This window comes from Amaranthus tricolor, chromosome 2 (genome assembly GCF_026212465.1).
Source record: "Amaranthus tricolor cultivar Red isolate AtriRed21 chromosome 2, ASM2621246v1, whole genome shotgun sequence".
In the NCBI taxonomy this organism is placed as follows: domain Eukaryota; kingdom Viridiplantae; phylum Streptophyta; class Magnoliopsida; order Caryophyllales; family Amaranthaceae; genus Amaranthus; species Amaranthus tricolor.
The window spans coordinates 11,867,513-11,894,962 of record NC_080048.1 but is presented as its reverse complement, the minus strand read 5'-3'; the positions used below and the strand labels follow the sequence as shown (position 1 = coordinate 11,894,962).

General features: G+C 35.0%; 2 protein-coding genes across 3 annotated transcripts; one reads left to right on the top strand and one right to left on the bottom strand.

Moving 5' to 3' along the window:
* Positions 1 to 5,751: 5,751 nt before the first annotated feature.
* Positions 5,752 to 15,356, bottom strand: LOC130802904 (3-hydroxyisobutyryl-CoA hydrolase-like protein 5). 2 transcript variants are annotated; one of them, XM_057667027.1, is made up of 16 exons: positions 15,202 to 15,356; positions 14,906 to 14,962; positions 14,202 to 14,285; positions 14,039 to 14,107; positions 13,522 to 13,585; positions 13,349 to 13,422; positions 13,158 to 13,241; positions 12,983 to 13,067; positions 12,777 to 12,862; positions 12,330 to 12,451; positions 12,187 to 12,247; positions 12,002 to 12,100; positions 6,835 to 6,936; positions 6,712 to 6,753; positions 6,049 to 6,155; positions 5,752 to 5,963 (listed from the first exon to the last, which is right to left on the bottom strand). In XM_057667027.1, the coding sequence occupies exons 2-16, from the start codon at positions 14,933 to 14,935 to the stop codon at positions 5,915 to 5,917; spliced, it is 1,158 nt and encodes a 385-aa protein (XP_057523010.1). In that variant the 5' UTR covers positions 14,936 to 14,962; positions 15,202 to 15,356; the 3' UTR covers positions 5,752 to 5,914. The 2 variants fall into 2 exon arrangements, with proteins under 2 accessions (XP_057523010.1, XP_057523002.1); XM_057667019.1 differs by having other exon boundaries at positions 15,148 to 15,352.
* Positions 15,357 to 18,742: 3,386 nt separating this feature from the next.
* Positions 18,743 to 24,245, top strand: LOC130805523 (protein FAR1-RELATED SEQUENCE 5-like). The gene is made up of 7 exons (XM_057670294.1): positions 18,743 to 18,818; positions 19,371 to 21,459; positions 21,556 to 21,592; positions 21,972 to 22,056; positions 22,828 to 22,927; positions 23,314 to 23,411; positions 24,163 to 24,245. The coding sequence occupies exons 1-7, from the start codon at positions 18,743 to 18,745 to the stop codon at positions 24,243 to 24,245; spliced, it is 2,568 nt and encodes an 855-aa protein (XP_057526277.1).
* The last annotated feature ends 3,205 nt before the right edge of the window (positions 24,246 to 27,450 follow it).

Here is a 27,450-nt window from a genome sequence, read left to right as displayed (position 1 = left end):
CGTGGATTTATGGTACTATTAGTCCTTCTCTTCTTACATCGATTGTTCGTTCCGATGATAGTGCTTTTGATGCTTGGACTCGCATTGAAAATAATTTTCAAAACAACAAAACTTCCTGTATTCTTCATCTTGAGTCCAAATTCAATGATATTTCCCTTGCTAATTTCCCGAATGTGAGGGCTTATTGTAACGAACTTGAGAATCTTGCTACTTCTCTTAACAATCTTGGCACTTCTATTTCCGACAATCGGTTGGCTCTTCAAGTTCTTCATGGTTTGACTACCGACTACCGTACCTTTCGATCCTTGGTTCAACACATGTCTCCCATTCATTCCTTTGATACTCTTCGATCCATGTTAGAATTGGAAGAACATTCTCACAACAAAGAAACTTTTTCCTCTTATGATTCGGCTCTCATTACTACTCCCAAACCCTCAATTGAAAATTCTAAAAATTTTGAACCCCCCGATACCTCCAACCACCATGGTGGCCACCGCCACCACCGCCGTAGTGGCCGGTCCAACCGCAGCAACTCCCACCACACCAATCACCATCATGGGCAGCAGTACCGCCCCTCTAGACCATCCCAGTTCAGCCGTCCCACTAAATCCAGCCCATCATCATTCACCCATTGGAATCAAGCACCCTTGCCATATCAGGCTTCTCCCTTTTGGGCCCAGCCTCCATGTCCTTTCCCTACTCAAAAGTGGGCACCTCAGAAAATGATTACTCCTTCTCACAATGGGCTTCCCTCTACTGGGCTTCTTGGACCAAGGCCTGCTCAAAGTTTTCATACAACTACTTCTTTATCTCCGGGCTATTTTTTCCTACGAACATCGATCAAGCCATGCATACTTTATCTATATCTTCTCTGGATGAGCAATATTACATGGACACCGGCGCCACTTCCCATATGCTCGATCTCAAGGTAATTTATTTAATTATTCTTCGTTCAAGCATCCTTTACACAATGCCATTATTGTTAGAAATGGTCATATAATTCCGGTTCAAGGTCACGGGAATATTTCCCTCCCCTCCTCTCATACCACTCTCACTTTTAAAAATGTCTTACATGCCCCTCAACTTATTAAAAATCTTATCTCCGTTTGCAAATTTACTCGTGATAATATGGTTTCTGTTAAAGTTGATCCTTTTGGTTTTTCTGTGAAGGACTTGACACGGGGAACCTCATTCTGAGATCTAATAGCACTGGTGACCTCTATCCTTTCCAATCAACACATGGAGTTTCCATCCCGACTTCTACATCTTCCGCCTTTTTGTCTTCTAGTATTTAGCATTCTCGCTTTAGTCATTCGGGAAATGCAATTTTGAGTTCCTTATATTCGTCCAATTCTATCAAATGCAATAAAAATCCCTCTTTTGTGTGTCATTCTTGTCCTTTGGGGAAATATGTTCAATTACCTTTTGTTCGTTCTCAATTTATTGGTAATCGTCCATTTGATATTATTCATAGTGATGTATGGACTTCTCCTGTTTCAAGTCCTTCAGGCTACAAATATTATGTTCTTTTTCTTGATCATTACACTAATTTTTTGTGGACTTTTCCTTTATTTCTCAAATCTCAAGTGTTTGATATATTTGTAAATTTCTATGCTTTTATTCACACCCAATTCGAACTCAAAATCAAATATTTTCAATGTGATCATGGGGGTGAATTTGACAATAAATTATTTAATGCTTTTTGCAATAATCGGGGTATTCATCTTTGTTTTTCTTGTCCTCATACATCTTCCCAAAATGGCAAATCCGAAAGAAAAATTCATTCCATCAATAATATTATCCGTACTTTATTGTGTCATGCTTCTCTCCCCCCGTATTTTTGGCCTCACGCCTTAAATACCGCTGCATATCTTCTTTATATTCTTCCTTCTAAGTTGCTTGGTAACCTTACCCCAACCCATTTACTTTACAATAAATCACCGTCCTATACGCATCTTCGTGTTTTTGGATGTTTATGTTTTCCTCTTATTCCCTCCACCAAAATTCATAAATTGCAATCTCGTTTGTCTCCATGTGCATTTTTAGGCTATCCTTCCTCTCATCGGGGCTACAAGTGCTAGGATCTTGCTACCCACAAAATTATTGTGTCTTGTCATGTCATCTTTGACGAATCCACTTTCCCCTTCTCCAATTTTTCGACATACACCACCCAAGCATATGACTTTCTAGACTCTCCTCATCTTTACCTTCTTCTACAAAATCACCCTAGCCACATTCCAGAAGCCAATGGGCTTGTCGTGCAGCCCAACCCACCAACCACCCCCTCCCCTACTCTACAGCCTAGCCCATCCCCACACACCTTTCCTCCCTCCCCTGCTAAGCAATCCAGCCCAACCAACTCCCTACCCAGCAGCCCTCCTCCCTCCCCTATTGGGTCTGTTTCCAACAGCCCAGTTTCCCTCCCTTCTCAACTCTACTCCCCATCCCTATCCGCCCCCTTTGGACCTGGCTCAATTCCATCCCATTCTCCCCAACTTACTTCACCACCCTATTCCCATGGCATCACTACAAGGAGTAAAAATAGTATTTTCAAACCCAACCCCAAATACACTTTTCATGCCTTCTCTGTCTCTTTTTTTCTTGTTTCCAAAAATCTCATCCATGTCCTTCGTGACCCTAACTGGAAACAGGTCATACAAGAGGAATTTGATGCTTTGATTGAGAATAACACTTGGGATCTTGTTCCTCAGCCCCCTAATGCTAATGTGGTTTGTTCCTTATGGATATTCCGGGTCAAAACTAAGTCCGATGGTTCTTTTGAACGCTATAAGGCGCGTCTTGTTGATGATGGCAAGTTTCAATAGGCAAGCATTGATTGTGATGAGACTTTTAGCCCGGTTGTCAAACCCGCTACCATTCGCATTATTTTGAGTCTTGCTTTGGCTAAGTCCCGGTCTATTCATCAATTGGATGTGAAAAATGCTTTTCTTCATGGTAATTTGACTACACATATATACATGCATCAGCCTTTGGGTTTTCGTGATCCCACTCATCCCGATTATGTTTGTCTCCTTCGCAAATCGCTTTATGGTCTTAAGCAGGCTCCTAGGGCATGGTATCAGCGGTTTGTAGATTTTATGACCAATATTGGTTTCGTTAACAGCATTTTCGATTCTTCCCTATTCATTTACTATCATGGGTGTGACATTGCATATTTGTTATTATATGTGAATGACATCATTCTCACCGCCTCATCTGATACTCTTCATCAGTCCATTATGTCTCAATAGAGTTCTGAGTTTGCTATGAAGGACTTAGGTCCTCTCAATTATTCTTTCCCAACACAAATATGCTACTGAGATTCTTAAGAAAGCCGGTATGTCTCAATGCAAGCTTGCTCCTACTTCTGTTACTACTTCTCGAAAGCTTTCTGCTAATGTTGGTTCTCCTTGTGATAATCCTACTTTATATCGTAGTTTGGCTGGGGCTTTGCAGTATCTCACTTTAACTCGACCGGATATTTCTTATGCTGTTCAACAAGTCTGTTTTTTTATGCATGATCCTCGGATATATCACATGTCCGCTCTTCATCGCATTCTTCGGTATATCAAGGACACTCTTGATCATGGACTACAGCTCTATAAGTCCTCGATCTCTTCTCTTTTGTCCTACACCGATGCTGATTGGGGTGGTTGCCCTGACACCCGTCGTTCTATATCTAGCTATTGTGTTTTTCTTGGTGATAATTTGATTTCTTGGTCTGCTAAGCGCCAACCTACCGTTTCTAAGTCTAGTGCTGAGGCTGAGTATCGTGGAGTGGCCAATGTTGTTTCTGAGACTTGCTGGATTCGAAATTTGCTACTTGAGATTCATTTTCCCATTCATAAAGCTACTCTTGTTTATTGTGATAATGTTAGTGTTGTCTATTTGTCAAGTAACCCGGTTCATTATCAACGCACTAAACATATTGAGATGGACATCCATTTTGTTCGAGAAAAAGTGCAACGTGGGAAAGTTCATGTTCTTCATGTTCCATCTCGATATCAGATTGCTGACATTTTTACCAAGGGACTTCCTAAGATTCTCTTCGATGATTTTCGTTCCAGTCTCAGCGTCCGTCAACCTCCCGATTCAACTGCGGGGTGTATTAGAAGTAATATTTTGTGTATCTTATATATTTTGCATATCTTGCATAATCTTTTTATTATTAGCAAATATTGTATAGATTATTTAGTTTCTAAAACTTGATTATTCCATCTTATATTTATTCTCCCAAATTCATTAATGAAAGCAAGGAAAATCATTTCCAATAATTACTACATGATTAAAGAAGTACATTAATAAATAAATAACTAATTAATATTTAACAATAAAACGTAGAATTAAAATAAATAAGCAATTAAGTAATAATTAGTTTTTTTTTGAAAGAAGTAATAATTAGTTATCATTAATAGTAATTGACTAAAACATAAAATACAAAAGAATTAAAAAATTAAAAATCACGTTCACACAAAACGTGCAACTTGACTCTATTTTAGAATTTTTTAATTATTGTTTTATACGAAATGTTCGGTTATAAATTACCTCAATGTTTTGTTTACATGATGATTTTCGCTACTCCTAAGATTTGAATTCAAGGAAAGATGTTTGAGTAAAAATTTAGTGAATTTTTAGAAAGAAGAGTGTTATGAGAGTTTTATATAGGGGTGGAGCAATTTCGTCTTGTGAATAATGAAAGACTTAGAGAAGTATAGTATATTCTTAGCATTGAAATATTGAGGTCATAAGGAGGCATCTACACTAATCAAAGGATGTACATACCTGACTTGCTAGCAGAAACATGCATGCTTGATTGTAAACCTACAGAGGCACCTATAGTAGCTAATCATGACCTTCAAATGATCGAAGTAGAGAAATTGGTAGACATAGGACAATATCAAAGAATGATAGGTAAACTCATCTACCTCTCCCACACGCGGCAAGACATTGCATATGCAGTTAGGGTAGTAAGCAGGTTTATGCATCAACCATATATACAACATATGACAATAGTTATGAGGATTCTAAGGTATCTAAAGGGTACGAGTAGTAGAGGCATCCTATTCATGAAGAATGATCACTTAGACCTTCTGGCCTATACAGATGTAGATTGAGCAAGAGATTGAGATGATACAAAATCTACTTGTGGGTACTTTACACTGATTGGGGGAAACCTTGTTATATGGAAAAATAAGAAACAAAAAGTACTTGTCCCATCAAGTGTTGAGGCAGAATTTTAGGGTATTGCCAAAGGAATAACAAAAATCATATGGCTAAAGAAGCTATTGAGTGAACTAAACTTCCCACAAAAGAAGGCATGCAAACTTTTATATGATAATAAGGCAGCTATCAGTATATCTGGAAATCCAGTTCAACATGATCTCAGTAAATATGTTGAGATCGATAGACACTTCATTACGGAAAAACTTGGAAAAAAAATTATTAGTCCTCCTTTTGTAAGATCATAATATCAACTAGCACATATACTCACAAAGGCAGTTACATCAGAAGCATTAGAAAAAACACTATGCAAGTTAGATATTGGTAATTAGAAGACTTAACTTGAGGAGGAATGTAGGAAAGTATAAATTAGGATATATTCTAGGATATTAGAATTATTATAATTGATCTGTAATTGATTTCTTCTTTATTTAGTTTCCTAGATTAGTACGGAAGAATTAAGATCCTTTGCTTCTACTTGATAAATGGCCGACTATGTCACACATTTGCATATAAGAAATCAATCAATTATGAATAAAAACATGAGTCTTGATTATTGAACATAAATTATCTGAGAGATACTATTATTACAATTACTTGGTTGGTTAAATGTTTGATTCAAACCCATTGGCACTACATTATTCAATGACAGTTTCAAATTACACAGACTGAATTCTGATAATCCTTTTTTGACTTACACTTTTGATGTTGCATAAGCTGAATTCTCATACTTTCCATCCCACCTGTTGGAATTTTAAACACAAACTAGTTGTCATTAATTTCTGACTATATTTCTATGCACGCATAATATTGAAGGCTAGAACTTACCTGCATTCTTCCTTTTCTGGAACTTGAAGTTCAAGATGAGCCTCATATGGCTGGAATACGTTGTCCAAATCCTCAGCTTTCACTTTCTCTAGGCTGTCTGGGTCCCACTGTAACAATCACAAATGCTAAATTAAAACTCTTGTGCCATTGTAATGTAGGCCGCCACAACACCAAAACCATCCTTATTTTACCACAAAAGTGGTTTACATCCGAGGTTTTGCACTATGACAATATGCTGCTAGAAATCTAGAATAGTTGAAGTTCAGTTTTAAAGGTTGTTGAATCATTTCATGGTCTTTCAATTTGAATTTTCTTTTTTTTGGATTTTTAGGCATCTCAACCAAAAAGCTTAAGCTGATGATGGTTGACGCCCAAAGATATGTTATATACTCTAAAATGCCCCTTCACACGAGAGTCCTTTAGGCTAGAAGTGTGAATGCAACACAGGCCCTTCATATACCTAATGCTAAATATATTCTAACCCATGACCCTTATCACATTGACTCTGAAGCCATGTCAAGGGACAAGGAAGCATCTCAATCAAAAACTTAAGCTGATAATTAAGGCTTCAAGATATGTTATATACTCTAACATGGAGACAATTCATTCAAAGCTAATCATTTTACCAAATACAAGGGAAAATAGGTTGGGGGGAAACTACACCTTTGGTGCATTATCTTTGTCAATTGTGAGAGCTCTGATTCCCTGAAAAGTAGAAGGTTCAATGAACATGTAGTTTCATCCAAAAGAAAGAGATATCTACAAAATATTTCACTTGGGACTTACCTCATACACATCACCTGATATACAGCTTCTCAATATGTTTATTGTTAGTCTAAACTCTCTTTTCAGACATTCAGCCAAGCTTTGCTCTCTCGCTTCGCGTACCTGAAAATTTCGAAATGCAACATCTATTAGTGGATTAAGAGAAGAAGAGTGATAAGCCCAGATTAAGAGACTTAAAAACCACATATGTCAAGGGAGGTTACATCTCAAACCCAAATCATGAGAGTAGCTGCAGCCTGCAGGGGCGGAGCAAAGATTTTGAGACCATATTGATTTTTGCCATGTCTTTTTAAAATGGGGTCCTTAAAACATTATATTACTTCAAATATAAAAAAGATTTACAAACAAATCACTTAAAAAGTGTTGCTCAAAATCGGGCCTAAATAGTACCATTTAATATTTAAGGCCCCTTAGGGTCCTAGGCAGTCCGCTGCCTCGGATGCCCTAAAATCCGATGTTGAGTAGTTGTTGGAAAAATAACTCATATGTAATCCCACATCGAAGAATTAGATAGAGGTTAACTAAAATATGAATTATGAGCGTAATGGGCTACTCCTCCTATTACCAATTGGTTTTAGGATGAAACTTCATCAGGTTTGTGTGCAGTCAACTTTTCTTATTATGGATGTTGTGTGCAAGCCCAAATTAATCAATAGCAAATTTATTATGGGTGTTAAACATACAAATTCTCATAATAATCAAATTGTATCAGATTTTGTTACATAGTGCATTATGCAAATAAGTTTGTTAGTGCATATTGCAATTAGTTTGTTATTTTGTTTGTTAGTCCATTGCCACGTCATAGCTAGTTTGTTAGGCTTTATTCTTCTCTCTCCTTTTCTAGATTCTAGCATTTTTGTATATATAGGCTTTTCTTTTGTACTGTACATTCATTCAGATTGATCATATGGATCCTCTACCTATTTGCACTTGTAATGGCTGCTCATGTACTCTCACAAAAAAATTCTTAAAGAGTTAACAAGACCAAAGACTCATTCATTTTTTGATGAGACTTGATGATAAATCTCATCAAGCTATAAACAATATTTTTATGATGAATGAACTACCTACCATACAGGCTGCTTATAGAATGGTTCGGGAAGAAAGGCACAAGGATATATGTAAAATTGCCATTGCAAGTAGTGAGAATATGGCGTTTGTTGCTGATAAAAGGAAGAATTATGGTCAAAACAGGAGCAATGAAGGGAACCACAATTACAAGAGACAGAATGGAGGAACCAAAAGAAGCAACAACTATTTTTGTGATCACTATAAGATTTGAGGTCACTCTTTCCAAAGATAATTCATTATACACGGATATCCTGATTCCAAAGGCAACAAAATCACTGCCAATGTTCATGGAGAACTCACTGACACAGGCACAAATATTGGTGGTACAGGCTTGATTTCAGAACAATTAAACAATTTAATGGCCTTACTTAACAAGAATGCAGCAGTAACTGAACACAAAGAGAATGCTACTGAAGATCATTCTAATCTCATTTCATCTGGTAACCTAGCAGGTTCTCTATGCCTTGTTTCAAAAACCATATCACACAACTGGATTATTGATAGTGGTGCTACAGACCACATATGCAACACTATCAATATGTTTACAAATGTCAAAGAAGTTGATAGTAATTTGCATGAAGTTACCATTCCTGATGGTAGTAAACTCAAAGTCACCAAAATTGGTGATGTCCATTTTAATGACAGAGTTACTCTCAGGAATGTGCTCTTTCTTCCTAGCATTCGATTCAATCTTATATCAGTACATAAACTATGTTCTGATAATAATATTTCTCTCACATTCTCACCATTTGAATGTTGGTTCTAGAACCATTCCAAGAAAGAGTACTCACTTCTTGGTAGAATGAAGTATGGACTCTATTGCACAGAGGACAATAACCAATTTGGAGTTTTCAATAAAGTTGATAAAGGACAAGTCACTATCACACCTAACCATAGCTTTCTTAATCACACTACTAGTCTTGCTATGATTAAAGAAATAATACTTTTACATCTTAGGCATGGACATATACCTTTTCATAGGTTAAAGATTTTGTATCCTTATCTCAAGATTTCATGTATTCAAGAATCTTTACTTTGTACCATTTGCCCCATGGCACGTCAACATAGACTGTCCTTCTCTCACAGTGAGATTAAGACCAAAACACCTTTTGAATTGTTGCATGTCTATTTATGGGGGCCATATACCAATGCCACACGCAATGGATGTAATATGATCTAACTGTTGTTGACGACTTTACCAGGACTACATGGCTTTATTTGCTCAAGTCTAAAGATCAATGCGCCCACATATTACATAGCCTCTTTTCTTATATTGAAACTCAATTCCATACCAGTGTTAAACAGGTTCGTACTGATAATGCAAAGGAGCTATGTGAAGGTGCTATGCTCCAAATATATAACACTAAAGGTATACATCACCAACGGAGTTGTACACAAACGCCTCAGCAAAATGGCGTTGTTGAATACAAGCACAAACATCTTATTGAGACAGCCCGGGCTCTTTCATTTCAGTCAAATCTTCCTATTTCTTTTTAGGGAGAAGCGGTTCAATGTGCCACATATCTCATTAATCGGATACCCTTAACTTTACAGGCTGATATTTCTCCTTACGAGAAATTATATGGTGTAGCGCCTAATAATACTCATCTCAAGGCATTTGGTTGCTTATGTTTTGTCTCTACTTTACAACAAGGGAGAAAGATATTTGAAGCTCAAGCAGATCATGTATTTTTTTGGGGTATCCCTTTGGTCAAAAGGCCTATAAGGTCTACAACATGAAAACCAAGACAACCCTTTTTTCAAGAGATGTTACTTTTCATGAAAACATATTTCCTTATCACTTACACCCTACACATATCCCTATACCTTTGCTATTTTACCTTCCCATCCCTAGTAATCTACCCTCTCTTATTCTTTATTCTCGTGATACCTCTCCTACACCTAATCCTACTGCCTCTGCTATTCCTGCTCCTATTCCCACCACCCCTTTACCCATTACTTCTTATGACCCTATTCCTTCTAATACCCCACTTTCCCCTACTTCCCTTCTTTCTTTGTCTCAATCTTCTTCTCCTATTCCACAACGCACCACTAGACCACATAAACCTCCCTCTTATCTCCAACAGTATGTTTTAAATATTGTTACCTCTACTCCATCTTCTCATCATTCTTTTGTTGAACCTCAAACCTACAAAGCCGCAATTCAGGATCCCATGTGGATTCAAGCCATTAACAATGAATTAGATGCTCTTCAAGCCAACAATACATGGGACCTTGTTCCCTTGCCCTCTGGTAAAAACCCATTGGTTGAAAATGGGGGTATAAGGTTAAGCTCAATCCCGATGGATCTTTGGGGCGTTTCAAAGCACGTCTTGTCACAAAGGGGTATAGCCAAGAGTATGAAGTTGATTATCAGGAGACTTTTTCTCCAGTCATTCGCATGACTACCATTCGAACCATCATTGCTCTTGCTTCTCATCCACTGACCCTTATATCAACTGGACGTCAATAATGCGTTCCTTCATGGGGATCTTTATGAAGAGGTTTACATGAAACCTCCTGATGGTTTATCCGTTGCTTCTTATTTGGTTTGTAAATTGAAAAAATAGCTTTATGGGCTTAAACAGGCATCTCGCCAGTGGTTTTCTAGACTTCACATTGAGTTAACTCATCAGGGTTTTCTTCAATCAAAGAATGACTATTCTCTTTTCATCAAACGAACCCCCACTTCCATCACCATTGCAGCTGTTTATGTTGACGATATTATCTTAACAGGGGATGATATTGGTACCATACAGAAACTTAAAGGTCATCTTCATCAGGTTTTCAGTATCAAAGATCTTGGTACTCTTCACTATTTTCTTGGCCTTGAAGTTAGTTATGTTCCAGAAGGTGTTATTCTTTCTCAACGCAAATTTGCTTCTGACCTCATTAAAGAATCTGGCTTCGTTCCCACTAAGAAAGTTGCTACGCCTCTCCCTGTCCATCTCAAACTACAAGCAAGTTATTCTCCTCTTTACAATAATCCTACACATTTTCGTAGTCTGGTTGGCAAGTTGAATTATCTCACTCACACTCGTCCTGACGTTTCGTATGCGGTGCAATCCCTCAGTCAATATATGCAAAATCTTACTGAAGAACATCATTCTGCCCTTCTACAAGCTATTAACTATGTGGCCCATACCCTCAGTCAAGGCATTCTCCTACAAGGATCTGATACTCTACATCTTCATGCATATTCAGATTCAGACTGGGGAGCTTGTATTGACACACGACGCTCTGTTACTGGCTATGTTTTACTCTTTGGAAATTCTCCTATCAGTTGGAGATCTAATAAGCAGTCCTCTGTCTCTAAGTCATCATCTGAGGCCGAATATCGAGCCCTTGCAGCTGCTGCGTCAGAAATTACGTGGATAGTTCATCTTCTGTGACAACAAATCTTCAGCCTTACAAATAGCTCACAATCCCGTTATGCATGATTGTACTAAATACATCGCCATAGATTGCCATTTTACTCGCAAAAAGGTCCTTGAGGGTCTTCTTCATCTTGCTTATATACATACTGCTCACCATCTCGCTGATGTATTCACCAAGACTCTTCCTTCGTCTGTTGCTCATCCATTGTTGGACAAACTTGGTTTAGTTGACACCCTCCCAAGTTTGAGGAGGGATGTTAAACATACAAATTCTCATAATAATCAAATTGTATCAGATTCTGTTACTTAGTGCATTATGAAAATAAGTTTGTTGGTGCATATTGCAATTAGTTTGTTATTTTGTTTGTTAGTCCATTGCCACGTCATAGCTAGTTTGTTAGGCTTTATTCTTCTCTCTCCTTTTCTAGATTCTAGCATTTTTGTATATATAGGCTTTTCTTTTGTACTGTACATTCATTCAGAAATACAACTTTCTTCTTTCTATGGCTGGTAGCATTTTGTTTGTTTCATATCTCCACTGTTATGTAGCTACTCAGTGCATCTTTTAACATATCGGTAGCAATAGTCCCCTAGAATTAGACATGGAGTACAATTTAGCGACAATTCTTTCCACACATGCACGAAATTCTCTATAAAAAGATGAGGGTGGAAGAGTGGCAATGATATAAATAGAAATGAAGTAGAAAAACAAACAGTACTGATCTCAATGTGATTTTAAGTCCAGTAGGAGAAAAACGTTTCAGCCCTTTAAGAATCGGGACAATCCATCCATTTCCTTCTTTTAATGATGCAGCTTCCTGTAACGTATAACATATCGTTTAGAATATGTTCCAAGCTTTGCAAAAAGTATGTAGTGCATGACATGTCAACAAACGGAACTTACAAATGATTGTATAATTTCTTCAACAGAATCCTTACAAAAGCATTCATCAATTGTCGACTGCCTGGAAGAATTTCAAGACTAGTGTTTCGGTATTTAGCTAAACAATTAAGAGAAACTGATAAATCAGATAACGGATATGTTACTTGTTTAGAATGCTGTTTTCGTCAATCTGAACTTTGGAAGAGAATTCTTCAATCAACGACTTGACTGCATCGTTTTCTCCCTTATTCAAGCTAACCAAGTGTTTCTCCAGCTCAGGCAATTTCTATTTTGAGAAAATATATAAATTCATCAACATCATCATCATCCCAATGAATTCCGCCTAAGGCAAGATCTGGGAAGGGTGGGAAGAAGGCATACCAATACCCTCATCAGGAGGAGGTTGCGATCGAAAAATAGAAGCCAAAGATAAGAAGTAACGTCATTATGAAGGAAAGCAGTCAATAGTTTTCGAACACGAGGAATATATTATGGCACAAGGCATGACGGTGTGATATGCCACCTTATCCGGGCATAAAGCACAAATTCTATTCGATAGTGTGGGTGCGATCCTAATGTATATGGAGTATTAGATTACAACATAAATGTACCTCTGATGGCACAAAATGAGAAGCCAGTCCAGATGCGACCAACTCTGGGCCATTTAACCTTGCTCCTGTTAAAGCTAAAAACTCGCCTGAGAACAAGTGATTAAAATGTCAAGCATATACCTTGAAACTTATAAGAAAAACACACCTCCATGAACAATGATTTCCGTACATACTGAAAGAGAGTATTCATTCATAACTTTGCTTACCCAAGTGACCAGGCAGTCGAGAATGCATGTATGAGAAACCGCAGTCAGTGTGAAACCCAATAGCGGCTTCAGGAGTAGCAAATGTCTGCGTGTATATGATTGTTTGAAATAAGTAACGATTATTTGAGATTAATTATGTTGTCAAGGGCGTGTCTTATAAGTACAAGAAACACACTGTTTTTTCCGTCACAACAGAAAATTTCATAGGAACCATCAGTGATGCACCTCCACCCATGGAAAAACCATTGACAAGAGCAACCTGGAGAAAAGAAATTGATGTCGATTTGTCTCAGTTGGCAGAAATAATATCTGAAAAGGCATGATTTTTTAACAACTGATTGAAGCCATCAAGCGAGCTTGAACTACCTGAGTTTTCTTGTATGTGTGAATGTGATAGCAAAGCCAATACATCCTGTAAACAACTTCCAAGCAGGCATCCTCTGCCGAGATCAAATCAAATGAATGAATTTATAATTAAAATCCATCTTAATTTCACTGAAAATCGAAATTCTGATTAATAATTAGAACAATGCTATTACTTGAGTTCTTTCCCTGATAGAACACACGTAAATCTCCTCCTGCAGAAAATGCACGTCCAGCTCCCTAAACAAGATATTAAGGTAATGGCACAATCAACATTCAAAATAACTCAATATTTTAAGTTCATGGTTGAAGCCCTAGAATATGTAGTATACTCTAATACGGTCCCTAGCACAAGTGTCTTTTGGGCTAAAAGTGTGGATGCAGCACATGCCCACTTGATACCTTGCGCTAAATATTCCACTTTAATAAAGGGTGGTTGAGATTTTAACTCGTGACCTCTTGCCATGTTGACTTCTGATACCATGTCAAGGAACTAACTCAACCTAAAACTTAAAGGTCATGGTTGAGGCGCCAGGATATGTTCTATACTTTAATAGCTATGGCAATTCTCATGCTTCCACTAATGTGATGAAGAAAAAGAAAGAAACTGGAGTAGAATTCGAGACAGAAGTATAAGAATTTTAAGGTTCCAGTACTAATTAAAGAAAGGATTCAGAACACTTGAATTGGAACCTTGATTAATATAAGCTCCACATTCTCATCCTTCTCCCAGTTCTCCAAATATTCTGCTAAAAGAGACACCTGTACAAATCATACATTTCAATCAGTTTTACTACAGCTAACCACCAAAAGTAAACCGAAGGTGCACCAACCAAAGATACAATCTCATAAGCACCGTTTCTGGCGATATCACATTGAGATGGCGAGGCCGATTCAGTGTAATCAATCTCACATTGCCTACTTCCTCCCCAATGACAACCTGATAACGAATCAATCAGGAACATTCAAACGCAGTAGCTTATTAAGCTAACAATCATCCTCATATAATACACACAAGTGGTGACACAATAAAACTTTGTGGTCTGTTTGGTTGTCAAGTATTAAATGGTATAAATGGTAATGAAAATTTAAGCTAATTTAGCTAAAAGAACTACTTGACAAGCTAGGTTTACGGTCATGTTTGCTCTACTTCAATCATTTTTTTTCTGTATAAAATTCAATCTCATCCATTACCTCTTGAATGGGAAAATTAATGAATAGGAAATGTTTCAGATTGAGAGTTTATGATCCTATCACATTTTATGAAAATTTAAGCAGAAGTTCATTTAATATCAACAATCAAACGTCCCGTTGGAGTATGAGTGATCAACTACAATAATTGAAAACTAATTCAAACAATTCCCAAATCAAATTTAAAATCAGTTTTACTGCACAATTCATAATTCTTACAAGCTGTACAATGTTACTATAATACGAGTACAATTAAGTGTACGAAACATCCAAGTTTAAGTTAATGTGTGATGTAACTTCATCAAGAGCCTAGAATGCAGTAAATTGTGATTAGTGTATTGGAAAAGTAAGTGATCCCAGAAAACTTACTGGCTCATCTGAATTTGTCCCTTGAGCCATGTTTGTATGATTTTCTGAACAATAAACCTGTGCCCAAAATAACAGAATCAGGGATGGAGCATCAAAATCCAGGAAATGGGACAATTAGTAAGTTTAAAACAAATTTGACAGCATTGAATCATTGCCCACATCACATTACAAGAAATAATGATACAAACAACAATACCCAAAATACCAAAAACACTGTACAGATGACAAAGTCAAAAACATACTTCATAATTAAGCATTGAGATCAAAAGATAATTGGATATAGGATTTCCCCTTACCAGTGAGACCAGTTGAGTAGTTTAAAGAGCGCAAAAAGTTTCTTAGAAAATTAAGTACAAAAAGTGAAAAAGATTGGGGTATCTTATATGAAATAGTAAATGATGAATGAAGGAGTTAGGTAGAGTTGTCAACTGCTCCCTCTATCCCTCTCAATTCATTTGTCAAACTCATTTTGCACTCTTTTTAAGCAATGATTTTTTTTTTCTTTAAATTTCATCTATAAATTTAATTTTTTTCTCTATCTTAACTACTCATTTTTATCATCTATTTGTTTTTTATCTTATTCTCTAATAATTTCATTTTTCACTAAATTCCTCCTAAAATAAAATAAATACATTCTCATTTAAAGAGTGGGAGTACTTCCTGTAAATTGCTACTAGTGTATTTGGTGGAATGAAAGGAAAGGTAATTGATGGGAGGCTTTTTTGTAATACGAATGGGTAGTTGCTACCTATTTATCACTTACTGGCTTTACCTTATTGGGGGACTTTAGATTCAAGCATTCAACCTTAGATCATAGTCCATTTCATTTGATAAAAATCGTATTAATGTTAAATTACAATATATATCATAGTCCAATTCATTTAATAAAAATCGTATTAATGTTAAATTACATTATGTATATCATAGAAAAATGACATTCAATTTGATTTTACAAAAATGTAATAAAAATGAAATTTCAATCCATCTTGCAGTAGTGTTATGCTCTTGTCATGACTAAGTGCTACACTCTTTTGACACGAGTTTTTCTCTACTTATTTTTTAGGCCTACCCATATTTCATAGAAGGAGTGATGAGAGACTATATCTCTTTCGAGGAGTGATGAGAGACAGATTTTAATAATAATAATAATAATAATAATAATAATAATAATAATAATAAAGAAAAATTCCATGTGGAAAACCCAAGTGGTAACCCTGAGGTTTTGGGTTTTCCACGTGGTAACCAAAACTTTTAAAAAATCCACGCGGTAACCCTGAGGTTTACCAAATTGTTCACCGTGACTTTTTTGCATATAAAACGTTAACAAACGTTAGTTTCGACGCTTTAAGGCTGTTGTATGTCTATTTATGCGACTCACCATTTCAAATGTCATCAATTTCAACTTTTTTCCCCAAAACATAAACCCTAATTCTATCATTTTTCATCCAAATCATATATTTTTTCCCAAATGTAAAGATGGCAGAGTTACGTGTTATGATGCTATCACTAATGTTCTTGATCTTGGTAGGATCGTATGATCATGCCAATATTAACATCATACTTAAGATCTGGATAACTTGTTTTTTATCGTAAAGTCATAAAATAGTATATCAGAATCAGGATTTTGATAACCATGATTGTGAATAGCCCCATCGTTGAATTATTTTCTAATAATGCAATCTTTGTTATATCTTTTCCACTTGCATTCATGATGATTGTTTAGGTGAACTAACAAGCAACCTTTTTCTTGATTAGGAGCAGCTTCCTAGGAGGAAGACTAGGCACGCAAGGAAAAGGATTGGTGGAGGAGAGAGGCAAAATATCACTAGCCAAAATAAGAAGTCAATAATCATGACCGAACCAGTCAACTCGACTAGCATGGGTCGACTGGTCGACTGGTTCAGTCGAGTCAATTTTTTGCATCCTCAAATTCGCCATGCTATGCGGTCGACCCTCAGTCGACCAAGCTCGACTCCTTCAATGTTTTGGCATGAATCTTAATGTTTTTATTTTGGAGATGTGTGTTTTGATTTTGAGGTCCTCTTTATACCCAAAAGTGTTAGTTCTTACTTCAAAATGGCTAAAAGACCTGAAAAACATTCAAACACTACACCAACAAGTTCATAGAAAATGAATACAAATGACCTAAATGGAATAAGAAACACATAGGAAAGGCTTAAAATCAAATCAAGATCGGGGCATAAATACTACATTAAACACAAGCATCAGTGGATGGGGTAAAGGATGAGGTGGGTAAGACTTTATACCCACCAACAACCCATTACATTTGGCGATTCAGACTTTCTACACCCGTATCCACCTAATAACCACCAATTTTAATCAAGAATCAAGAATCTCATCTTGTTGAATCTCATCTCAATCACCAAAGTACCAAACAAATTATCCAATTAAACAAACAATTAAACTATCAATAATCAAGAATCAAAGAATCAAGAATCAAGAATCAAAGATCAACAATTAAACAAATTAACAATGAACTAATGAAGCTATGAAATAATTAAACAAATTAACAATTACAATTACAAATTAACAATTAAATAAGTAATGGAAGCATGGAACTCACAATTAAACAATTGAAGAGAAGAGGAAGACTGGAAGAGGAAGCGAGTAGGCGTACAGGCGACTGGCGAAGCGATTAGCGAAGAAGAGGAAGAAGCGAAGAAAAATGTCGAATGTCGAATGACAGTTGTAGACTTGCAGCGAAGAAGAGGAACACCGGAACTTGGCCGGCCGTTTGTGGGCTGTGGCGGACTGGCGGTGGTCGATGGAGTCGTGGAGATTTGGAGAAGGTTTTGTCTATGTGGAATGTCGAACACATAAAAACGGAATGCGATTAGGGTTTGCTTTGTTTTTTAAATGGAAGCAACATCATTTTATTTTTTAATTTTTTTTAAAGGTGATTAGCGACGGGATTTTGGTCGCTAGGTGGTCGCTAAGTGGTCGCAAATTAAATTTTTTTTTTTTTAAATCTCATTTATTTTTTTTCAGATTGGGGGGGCCACTGCCCCCCCTTGCCCCTAGCTGGGTCCGCCACTGTATATATATATATATATATATATATATATATATATATATATATATATATATATATATATATATATATATATATATATATATATATATATATATATATATATATATATATATATATATATATATATATATATATATATATATATATATATATATATATATATATATATATATAGGGGAGGGATCCAATGAGAAGGGGTATGAAAATGAGAAGGGTGAGAAGGATTTTGAGCCGTCGATTTCTCAAAGATCTAATGGTCTAGATATCAAGCCGGAAAAAATAGGGCAAAAAAAAAAAAAAGCTAATTCGGTTTTTTCTGAAGAACACAAGCGCCTTCTCTCTTCCAAGCTATACTCTTCGAAAAACCTTCAAAACCTTCGAAAAACCTTCGAAAAACCTTTGATTTCTTCTGCGAAATCTTCCTCTTCTATTGAATTAAGGTATGCAAATTAGAAATTTACCATTTTATAGTTTTTATTTTTCGATTTGTTTTGATTCATTTTTTAGTTTTCGTTTTCTTCTGCGAAAATGTTCCTCTTCTCTTGATTACTTAGTCTGTCAAAAATCTTTACTTGTTTTCGTTTTCTTATGTGTACCTTTTACAAATTCAGATTTGTTTTGATTGATTTCTTAGTTTTTCATTTTCGTTTTCGATTTAGTATCTTCAAAACTGAGAGTCAAATTTTCATTTTCGTTTTTCTTTGTTGATTTTGATTTACAGACTCAGATCTTGATGTGAATCTTCTTGTTGATTTTGATTAACAGACTCAGATTGAGATACTATGGAAGATTTACAAAAAGTGCTAAATGTGGAAGATTCATCAAAAACTTCCAACAATGAAAAAGAATTGTCAGAAGGTAATGTTATTATGTTCTTCAAAAAAAAAAGACTAAGTTATGATTGTGCATATTTACTGTCTTTTTTTTGTAATATTGAAAATCTTTGTTGCCAAGGTGAATGCTACTATGTTCTTAGAAAAAGATACTATGTTGTGATTAAAAGTTACTATGACTGTGTATAGCTACTGTGTTCTGTTTTGAAATTTTGAAAAATATTTGTTGCCAAGGTGAATGCTACTATGTTCTTAGAAAAAGATACTATGTTGTGATTAAAAGTTACTATGACAATGTATAGCTACTGTCTTCTCTTTTGAAAGTTTTGAAAATCTTTGTTGCCAAGGTGAATGCTACTATGTTCTTAGAAAAAGATACTATGTTATCATTAAAAGTTACTATGACTGTGTATAGCTACTGTGTTCTGTTTTGAAATTTTGAAAAATATTTGTTGCCAAGGTGAATGCTACTATGTTCTTAAAAAAAGATACTATGTTGTGATTAAAAGTTACTATGACGATGTATAGCTACTGCCTTCTTTTTTTAATTTTGGAAAAACTTTGGATTGTTATACAGGGACTCAAACTCCAAGAACTATTACACAAGTTACCCCAAATGGTTCAACCCTGTGGATTCCTCATTGTGAGTTTGATAAAAAGCCATTTGTTGGTATGGCTTTTGAAAACTTAGAGAAAGCCTTAGATTTTTATGGTAAATATGCTGAAATTTGCGGTTTTGATATACGTTCATCTACTACCTACAAAAAAAAGGGTATTGTTTTTTTAAAATATTTTGTTTGTAGTAGGGAGGGTATCATAAAACCTAACCCTAAGAAAAGTGCAGATGTTGTTGCACGTTATAAGAGATCAACCAAAAGAATTGGTTGTAAAGCTAGATTGATTTTGAAATATGACATAGCGAAGAGAACATACCATGTTTTAAAATTCGAAGAGGCGCACAATCATTGTCTAGTTAGCCCTACATCGCGTCAATTTTTATTGGGTAATAGGAAAATGACTTTGTTGCACAAAAATTTCATATCTAAGAATGCACGGGTTAATATAGGACCGGTCAAATCCTTTAGATTGTTTAAGGAAAATGTCGGGAGTTATGAGAATGTGGGAGTGACAATGCAAGATTTTAAGAATTTCCATAGGGATTTGAAAGCATATATCAAAGGAGATGATGGGAAGATGTTGATCGAGAATTTTATCAGAAAAAGAGATATTTACACGGGGTTTTATTTTGATTATGCTTTAGATGAGGAGGACCACATATCACGTTTATTTTGGGCCGATGCGATAAGTAGAAAGAATTATTGTTTATTTGGAGAAATGGTTACTTTTGATTGTACTTATAACACCAATAAGTATAGCATGGTTTTAGCCCCTTTTACCGGAGTAGATCATCATAAGTCTTGTATTACATTTGGTATAGGTTTATTAGCTAAGGAAGATAGTGAATCTTTTGAGTGGTTATTTAGAACTTTTTTACATTGTATGGGGGAGTGTATGCCAACATATTTGATAACTGATCAAGACCCTGCAATGAAAATTGCGATTAAAAATGTATTTCCACACACAATACACAAACTTTGCATGTGGCACATCATGAGTAAAGTGACTGATAAAGTTGGACCGGAATTGAACAAAAATGAAGATTTTTTGAAAGAATTAAATGGGTGTGTGTGGAATATTGATCAAGAAGAAGATGAATTTGAAGAAAAATGGGAGGGAATTATGACCAAATACAATCTTCAAACAGATAAATGGTTTACTAGTATATTTAGTATACGAGATCAATGGATACCCGCATATTTTAGGGATATCCCATTGGGGGGGATTTTGAGAACTACATCCCGATCGGAAAGTGTTAATAGTTTCTTCAACCACTTTTCAAACCCTCACATGACACTTGTTGAATTTTATATGAGTTATGAAAGTGCAATGGATGCACAGAGGTACAAACAAGATAAGCTCAATGCTGAATCACTTCACACAAACCCACAATATAAAACACCATTGCCGATTGAAAAACATGCCGGTGAAGTCTATACTAGAAAATTTTTTTTTCTTTTTCAAAATGAAGTTTATAAGTCTTGTTTCAAAACTTATATTCAAAGTATTGAAAAGAATGAAAGTGTGGAAAGTATAACTGTTTTGGACTCAACGGTAAGTAAGATGTACAAGGTGAATTTTATACTGGGAAGTTCGATTGACGAGTTGAAGGTAGATTGTGATTGCAAGTTATTTAAACGGATAGGAATATTATGTTCCCATGCGATTTGTGTTATGAGTGCAAGACAAATAACACAAATACCAAAGCAATATGTTTTAGATCGTTGGACGAAGCTAGCATTAAAGAAGCCTATTTTTGATTTGCATGGGAATCTGATTGAAGAGAGCAAAAAGTGTAACAACGTGGGGAAGTTGTTGGGGGAAGTTTGGTGTGAAATATTCAATTGTGTAGGTTTAGCTCAACGGAGTGAGAGTGATTTACAATCACTTTTACAAAACCTAAAAGATATTAGTAGAAAATTGGAGGAAAGTGATGATGTGAGGGTGGACATTACTAAAGAGCAACAAATCGAATTGTTAGTAGGCACAAGTTCATCTTCGACAATGGAAATACAAAACCCAATCCAATCAAAGAACAAAGGAAAAAGGCAAAGAATAATTGGGGAAAAGGAACAAACTATTGAGCAAAGCAAGAAGCCCAAAAGAAAGTGCAAAACTTGTGGTAAATTTGATTATCATGATAGTCGAAATTGCCCATCAACAAAAGATACCCCACTTAAGGTATAAAATATATATAATTTGCTTATATTTTATTGTATCCTTATTTAATAGTTTGATTATGTAAATGAAAGTGCAAAATTTTTGTTATGCAGGAAAATTGATGCTGAAGAACAGATAGATAAAGAGATTATATTTAGATGACTATGGATAGCTACTGTCTTTTGTTTTGTAATTTTGAAAAATCTTTTGTTGCAAAAATGAATGCTACTATGTTCTTAGGAAAAGATACTATGTTGTTATTAAAAGTTACTATGACAATGTATAGCTACTGTCTTCTGTTTTGTAATTTTGAAAAAACTTTTGTTGCAAAAGTGAATGATACTATGTTCTTAAGAAAAGATACTATGTTGTGATTAAAAGTTACTATGACAATGTATAGCTACTGTCTTCTGTACATTTGACTGGTTATGCACACGGATGTTCTGCTGGATTCATAGCATCCTCCTTACTAGTGGATGCACAAGGTTTAGGAACATCAGCTGTTACTGCAATTTTAGGATTCCTACATGCTGCTAAATTTGCCCATTAAACATGGCGGTTTTCTGGTCAATTGATAAACCTTTATTTTTTCTCACCCACTTCGACTTTACCGGCCTGAAACCATCCTCATTTACCAACAGATTAGGCCGGTGATTGGTTTGCTTGATGCCAACCCGACACTCCAATTCATGTGCCCAAATTGTTTACATTTGGAGCACCATAACGGGAGCCAATCATACTCGACATGCTGAGTTACCAAATAGGCATTTTGGTTCATCTATTTTTTTTATATGACATCTTTGCATCCCACGGTTTGATAACGAATGCTTCTTTATCAAATAGAATTCCGGTCATACTACATGCTCTCTCTTGTTCCTCTTATGAATTGAGTCTAACCAAGAAAACTCCTTAGTTTACCATACAGGGGGGCGGTTAGCACCAACAACATAGCATACCACTTTGTAATTACAACTCCTTTGTAATTTTGAAAAAACTTTTGTTGCAAAAGTGAATGATACTATGTTCTTAAGAAAAGATACTATGTTGTGATTAAAAGTTACTATGACAATGTATAGCTACTGTCTTCTGTTTTGTAATTTTGAAAAAACTTTGTTGCAAAAATATCAGCATAACATATATCAGCGTTCTTCACCCTTTCAAAATGATTCCACACAACCGATGTTAACCGTTTTGGTTTCTTAATCACTGTCTCACTTGATATTTACATCACATGGGTTTGATATGAATATCTGCAGAAAATTCAAAAATCGGATTGATAAAATCGAACTCGTTATTGATTAACCGGACAGATTTTGGATCAAATGAGAAGGGATATGAAAATGAGAAGGGTGAGAAGTAATCTAAAGCATTCATTTTTTTGATCAACGAACAAATTTAATTCCTTTGGCAAAAAATATTTTTTGGTAAACAGATAGATGAAGAGTTCTCATATATTTTTTGTTTGGCAAAAAATACTATGTTGAAAAAACAGATAGATGAAGAGTTCTCATATATATAATTCCTTTGTTTACCATACAGGGGGGCGGTTAGCACCAACAACATAGCATACCACTTTGTAATTACAACTCCTTTGTAATTTTGAAAAAACTTTTGTTGCAAAAGTGAATGATACTATGTTCTTAAGAAAAGATACTATGTTGTGATTAAAAGTTACTATGACAATGTATAGCTACTGTCTTCTGTTTTGTAATTTTGAAAAAACTTTGTTGCAAAAATATCAGCATAACATATATCAGCGTTCTTCACCCTTTCAAAATGATTCCACACAATCGATGTTATCCTGGGAAAACTATGCTATTAGCTATGCTTTGTTGCTTTGGTACAGTCGTCATTCTTGAAATTCTTGAATGTGTATTTTTGCTCTTTTTTTCACTCTTGAACAGGTTGTTCATAAAAGATCTTTCTGTTGAATTTTGTTGAAGTCTTTACTTCTACAGAGTTTGTATGAGTCTGTATGAAGCATATATTGAGTTTAGTTATTTATTCCTTTGTTGAAGCAAGCTCATACTTACTTGTTCACCTGTTAGCCCACATCTCTTAGTCTTTGTTGTTTAGTGCACTTACTTGTTTGCTGTGCCTTACCATCAGCTTCTTCTTGGAAAAATTAAAAAGTTCATTAAGCCTAATTTTTTTTTTTCCAATTTTTGAGAAATGTTTTTTTGAATAAAAATAAGTCAAAGTTCATTAAGCCTAATTGTAAATGACTTTGCATAATTGTATGTGATAAGGGAATTAGAGCCTAAAATCTTGCTTTTGGCTTTATACGATGAGCATGCATTGAATTTTGTGGGTGGATTATTTTTCCCAAGCTAGCAGTCGGTAAATCAGTTGTAATGTTTATAATTTCTTTATACGTAATTGTACTTTGAATGAAGTGCTTGATATGATACTCAAGCAACAACAAAAAAAATGCTAAAACTATAATTCCTACATGAACCAAAACAAATCAATGCGAGAGATTGTTAGAAACAAATAGAAGAATTAAACTACATTTGGCCCATCCAACCTAAATGACACATAATGTTTAATTAGAAAGAAAATCAATGCTTGTGTAAACCTTGCTCTTGCAGGTTTAATACTTAATGTTTCAAAGTCCAATCACCATAATGTTTCAAGTCCTGTTAACACTTTGGAGTTTGGACCTAAAGCCTAAGCCTAAGTGCCTGATTATCTACTATGTTCCATCAAATGTTTGTACAACTTAAAAATTCACAACTTCATCTTGTACTTCACATTAACGAATCTTTAATCTTCTGATAGAAACTTGTTTGGCAATGGAGCGTCTTTTATCTTTAAAATTGGACAGCTCTTCTAAAACTTTGGATCTTTGTTTGTTCAAATCAGATAACAATAAAGATCCGGCAATCTTAACTCTTGCCACATGTCTCAATGGAGCCTACATAAAAAGAAAATACATTTAGTTTGAATCTTTTAATTAGAATGTCATTCAAAAAAATACATTTAAAGATAATATTAAGAAGAAAAATCGTAATTGCATTCAATATTGGACACTGGAAATCAACTGTTCCCTCGAAAAACAGCATGCTCATCATCATAAATACATCACTTTCAATGTTCGTCCTAGCAGTCATTTTCCAATCGGTGGGAACTCGTTCCATTTTCCATAATGGAATAACATGAGTAGCTTGCATCTTATCATCAAAAATTGTTGACAACAAATCTTTCTACAAAAGTTTCATTTAAATATTTATTAATAAATATTTCATAATCTTAGCAACATAGGCAAAAGGTTTTTCAGGATAATAAAATGCTACACATACCATAGTGTCACCGAGCTTTCTAATTTCTTCTTCTGAAACAGCAGTATGGTTCACATTGTCTATCCATTGAACCATTCTTAACTTCATATTCAGAAGAAGTAAGAAGTACTGACTGCCTTTCAATATCGGGACAACAATCTGTATATTATATATCACTGAATCAATAAATATATCTAAAAAAAGTGACTGCACAAGTACTAACTACCTATTAGTAGCTATAACAACTAAAATAGTGACTATATAAGCCAATCAATCATTAAAAAAATATCTTACCAGATCAAACTTAGTCAAATCAACTTGGTTGAAATCCACCCATTTGACCCAAGAATCACAAATTAAATCAATTTGTTCAGAACCACCATTATTATTAAAATCCAACAAAGCAAGCTGTAAAAAAAAACAATGAAATAACTAAAAATAATTTAAAATAAAAGAAAAGTAATTTAGAATAAAAATGACAAAAAACGTACACTAGAACTAGCACTAAAGAAGAACTTTTTTGAAGATTGCTTGTTCTTTTCATTTTCATTGAGCAATAAACACCAACAATCCACAACAGAAACATGAGTACACTTTGAGGGATCCCCAAGAGTATAAAACTCTTCCCTTTGAATCCTCAAATTGTCCTCATAATTAACGAGCAATTCACTGTCAAATAAAAAGGAATAAAATAAGTATAATAAAAAACAAAAATCACATAAAAAGAAAAACCAAAAAAAAAGACTCACCTATTGTCAAAACATTGATCAGAAACAAAACAATAGTCAACTGTTTCTTGAAGTAACGAACCAAGAGTTCTCATATATTTTTTGTTTGACTTCAGCAGATGTGAAACATATGTAAATTTATCATTCACACCTCTGAAAGGAATGGAACACTTAGCCCTGCCATGTATCAATACATTCTCATAACCATGGCTTTCAAAAACAGTGATATTATTTACAACATCATCATCACCCTCATCAGCAACATTATTTACAACATTATTTACAACTTGATCCAATTCAACCTCATCCACTACATCTACATCTACATCACCCTCATCAGCAACAAAAACCTCATTCACCATCCTGGGAATAGAGGTAACCCATTTAACCGTGTCAACTATCTCATCGATTGTATTGAGCACGGTAGGATTCATGAAAAAACTTTGGGTTTAAGAAAAAGGTGTGGATGAGGTAGAAGGAACATCAGGAAAAGGGACCGGAGGAGAAGAAAATGAACGTTTTTGTTCTAAAAACAACTTAATTTTCTGCATGTAAAACTCGGAGACAACTTGAGTGTCTCTCCTCATCAGCATCAGCAACTCACATATTTCCTACAAAAATAAGTAAAGATAAAGTTAAATGTTGTTCAAATTAAAAGTAACTATGTTCTTAAAATACTATGTTATGATTATTTTCCAAAAGTGAATGCTACTATGTTCTTAGAAAAAGATACTATGTTATCATTAAAAGTTACTATGACTGTGTATAGCTACTGTGTTCTATTTTGAAATTTTGAAAAATATTTGTTGCCAAGGTGAATGCTACTATGTTCTTAGAAAAAGATACTATGTTGTGATTAAAAGTTACTATGACAATGTATAGCTACTGTGTTCTATTTTGAAAATTTGAAAAATGTTTGTTATACAGGAGAATGCTACTGTTTGATCATACTTACACTTACATACTTAAAATGCTACTGTGCATATCATTAAAATGTTATCATTAAAATGCTACTGTGTTTGATCATACTTAAAGATACAGGAGAATGCTACTGTGTTATCATACTTAAAATGTTTGTGATTAAAATGCTACTGTGTTTGATCATACTTAAAGATACAGGAGAATGCTACTGTGTTATCATCAAAATGTTTGTTATACATAAATAAGTAAGATCATACTTACATCCTCAGCTACTTGGCGTATTTCAGAATTACGCATTGCATTTAACGGCAAGTGAAACTCAATTTTATCATCGTCTTGCACTGTTTGATCTCTGAAGGGTTCTGCATTTACACTTGGTTGACCAATATCAACGTTGTTCACCTTTAACCCAACAGCTTGACCATACTCAAAAACCATCGTCTGACTCACGGGATATGTACTCAAAATTAAACCACTGCCAAAATGATTAGCAGATGTTTCCTCCTTAATTCTTTTTGACACATCCTTATCAGTCCAATGAGAGATAAGGGGTAAAGAGGATGGCAAAGAGATATTCTTGAATTTCAAACGATGAAAATAAATTATTTCCAACAAAACAATGCATCCAGAAAAAAATTGCACCTTTCCTTTACGATATCTAACAACAGAGTCACAAAACTGATCAAGCACATACTTACACCAATTAAAAGAACTAATCTTATTCGAATCTACTATAGACTTTACAATCTTAAGGTCTATTGTTCTGTTTTGGGTTGGGGCTAAGAAAGAAGAAATAGCATGCAACACAAAAAGTTGCTTGAACTCATCCCCACCATCAATCATCCTAGGGATCATTCGTTCAAGCAATTCTAAAGGAATTGCTGCATTTGTATCTTCATAACCAAAAAAGGATCTAAATTCTTGTTTCAAGGGAAAATCAGGATTATAC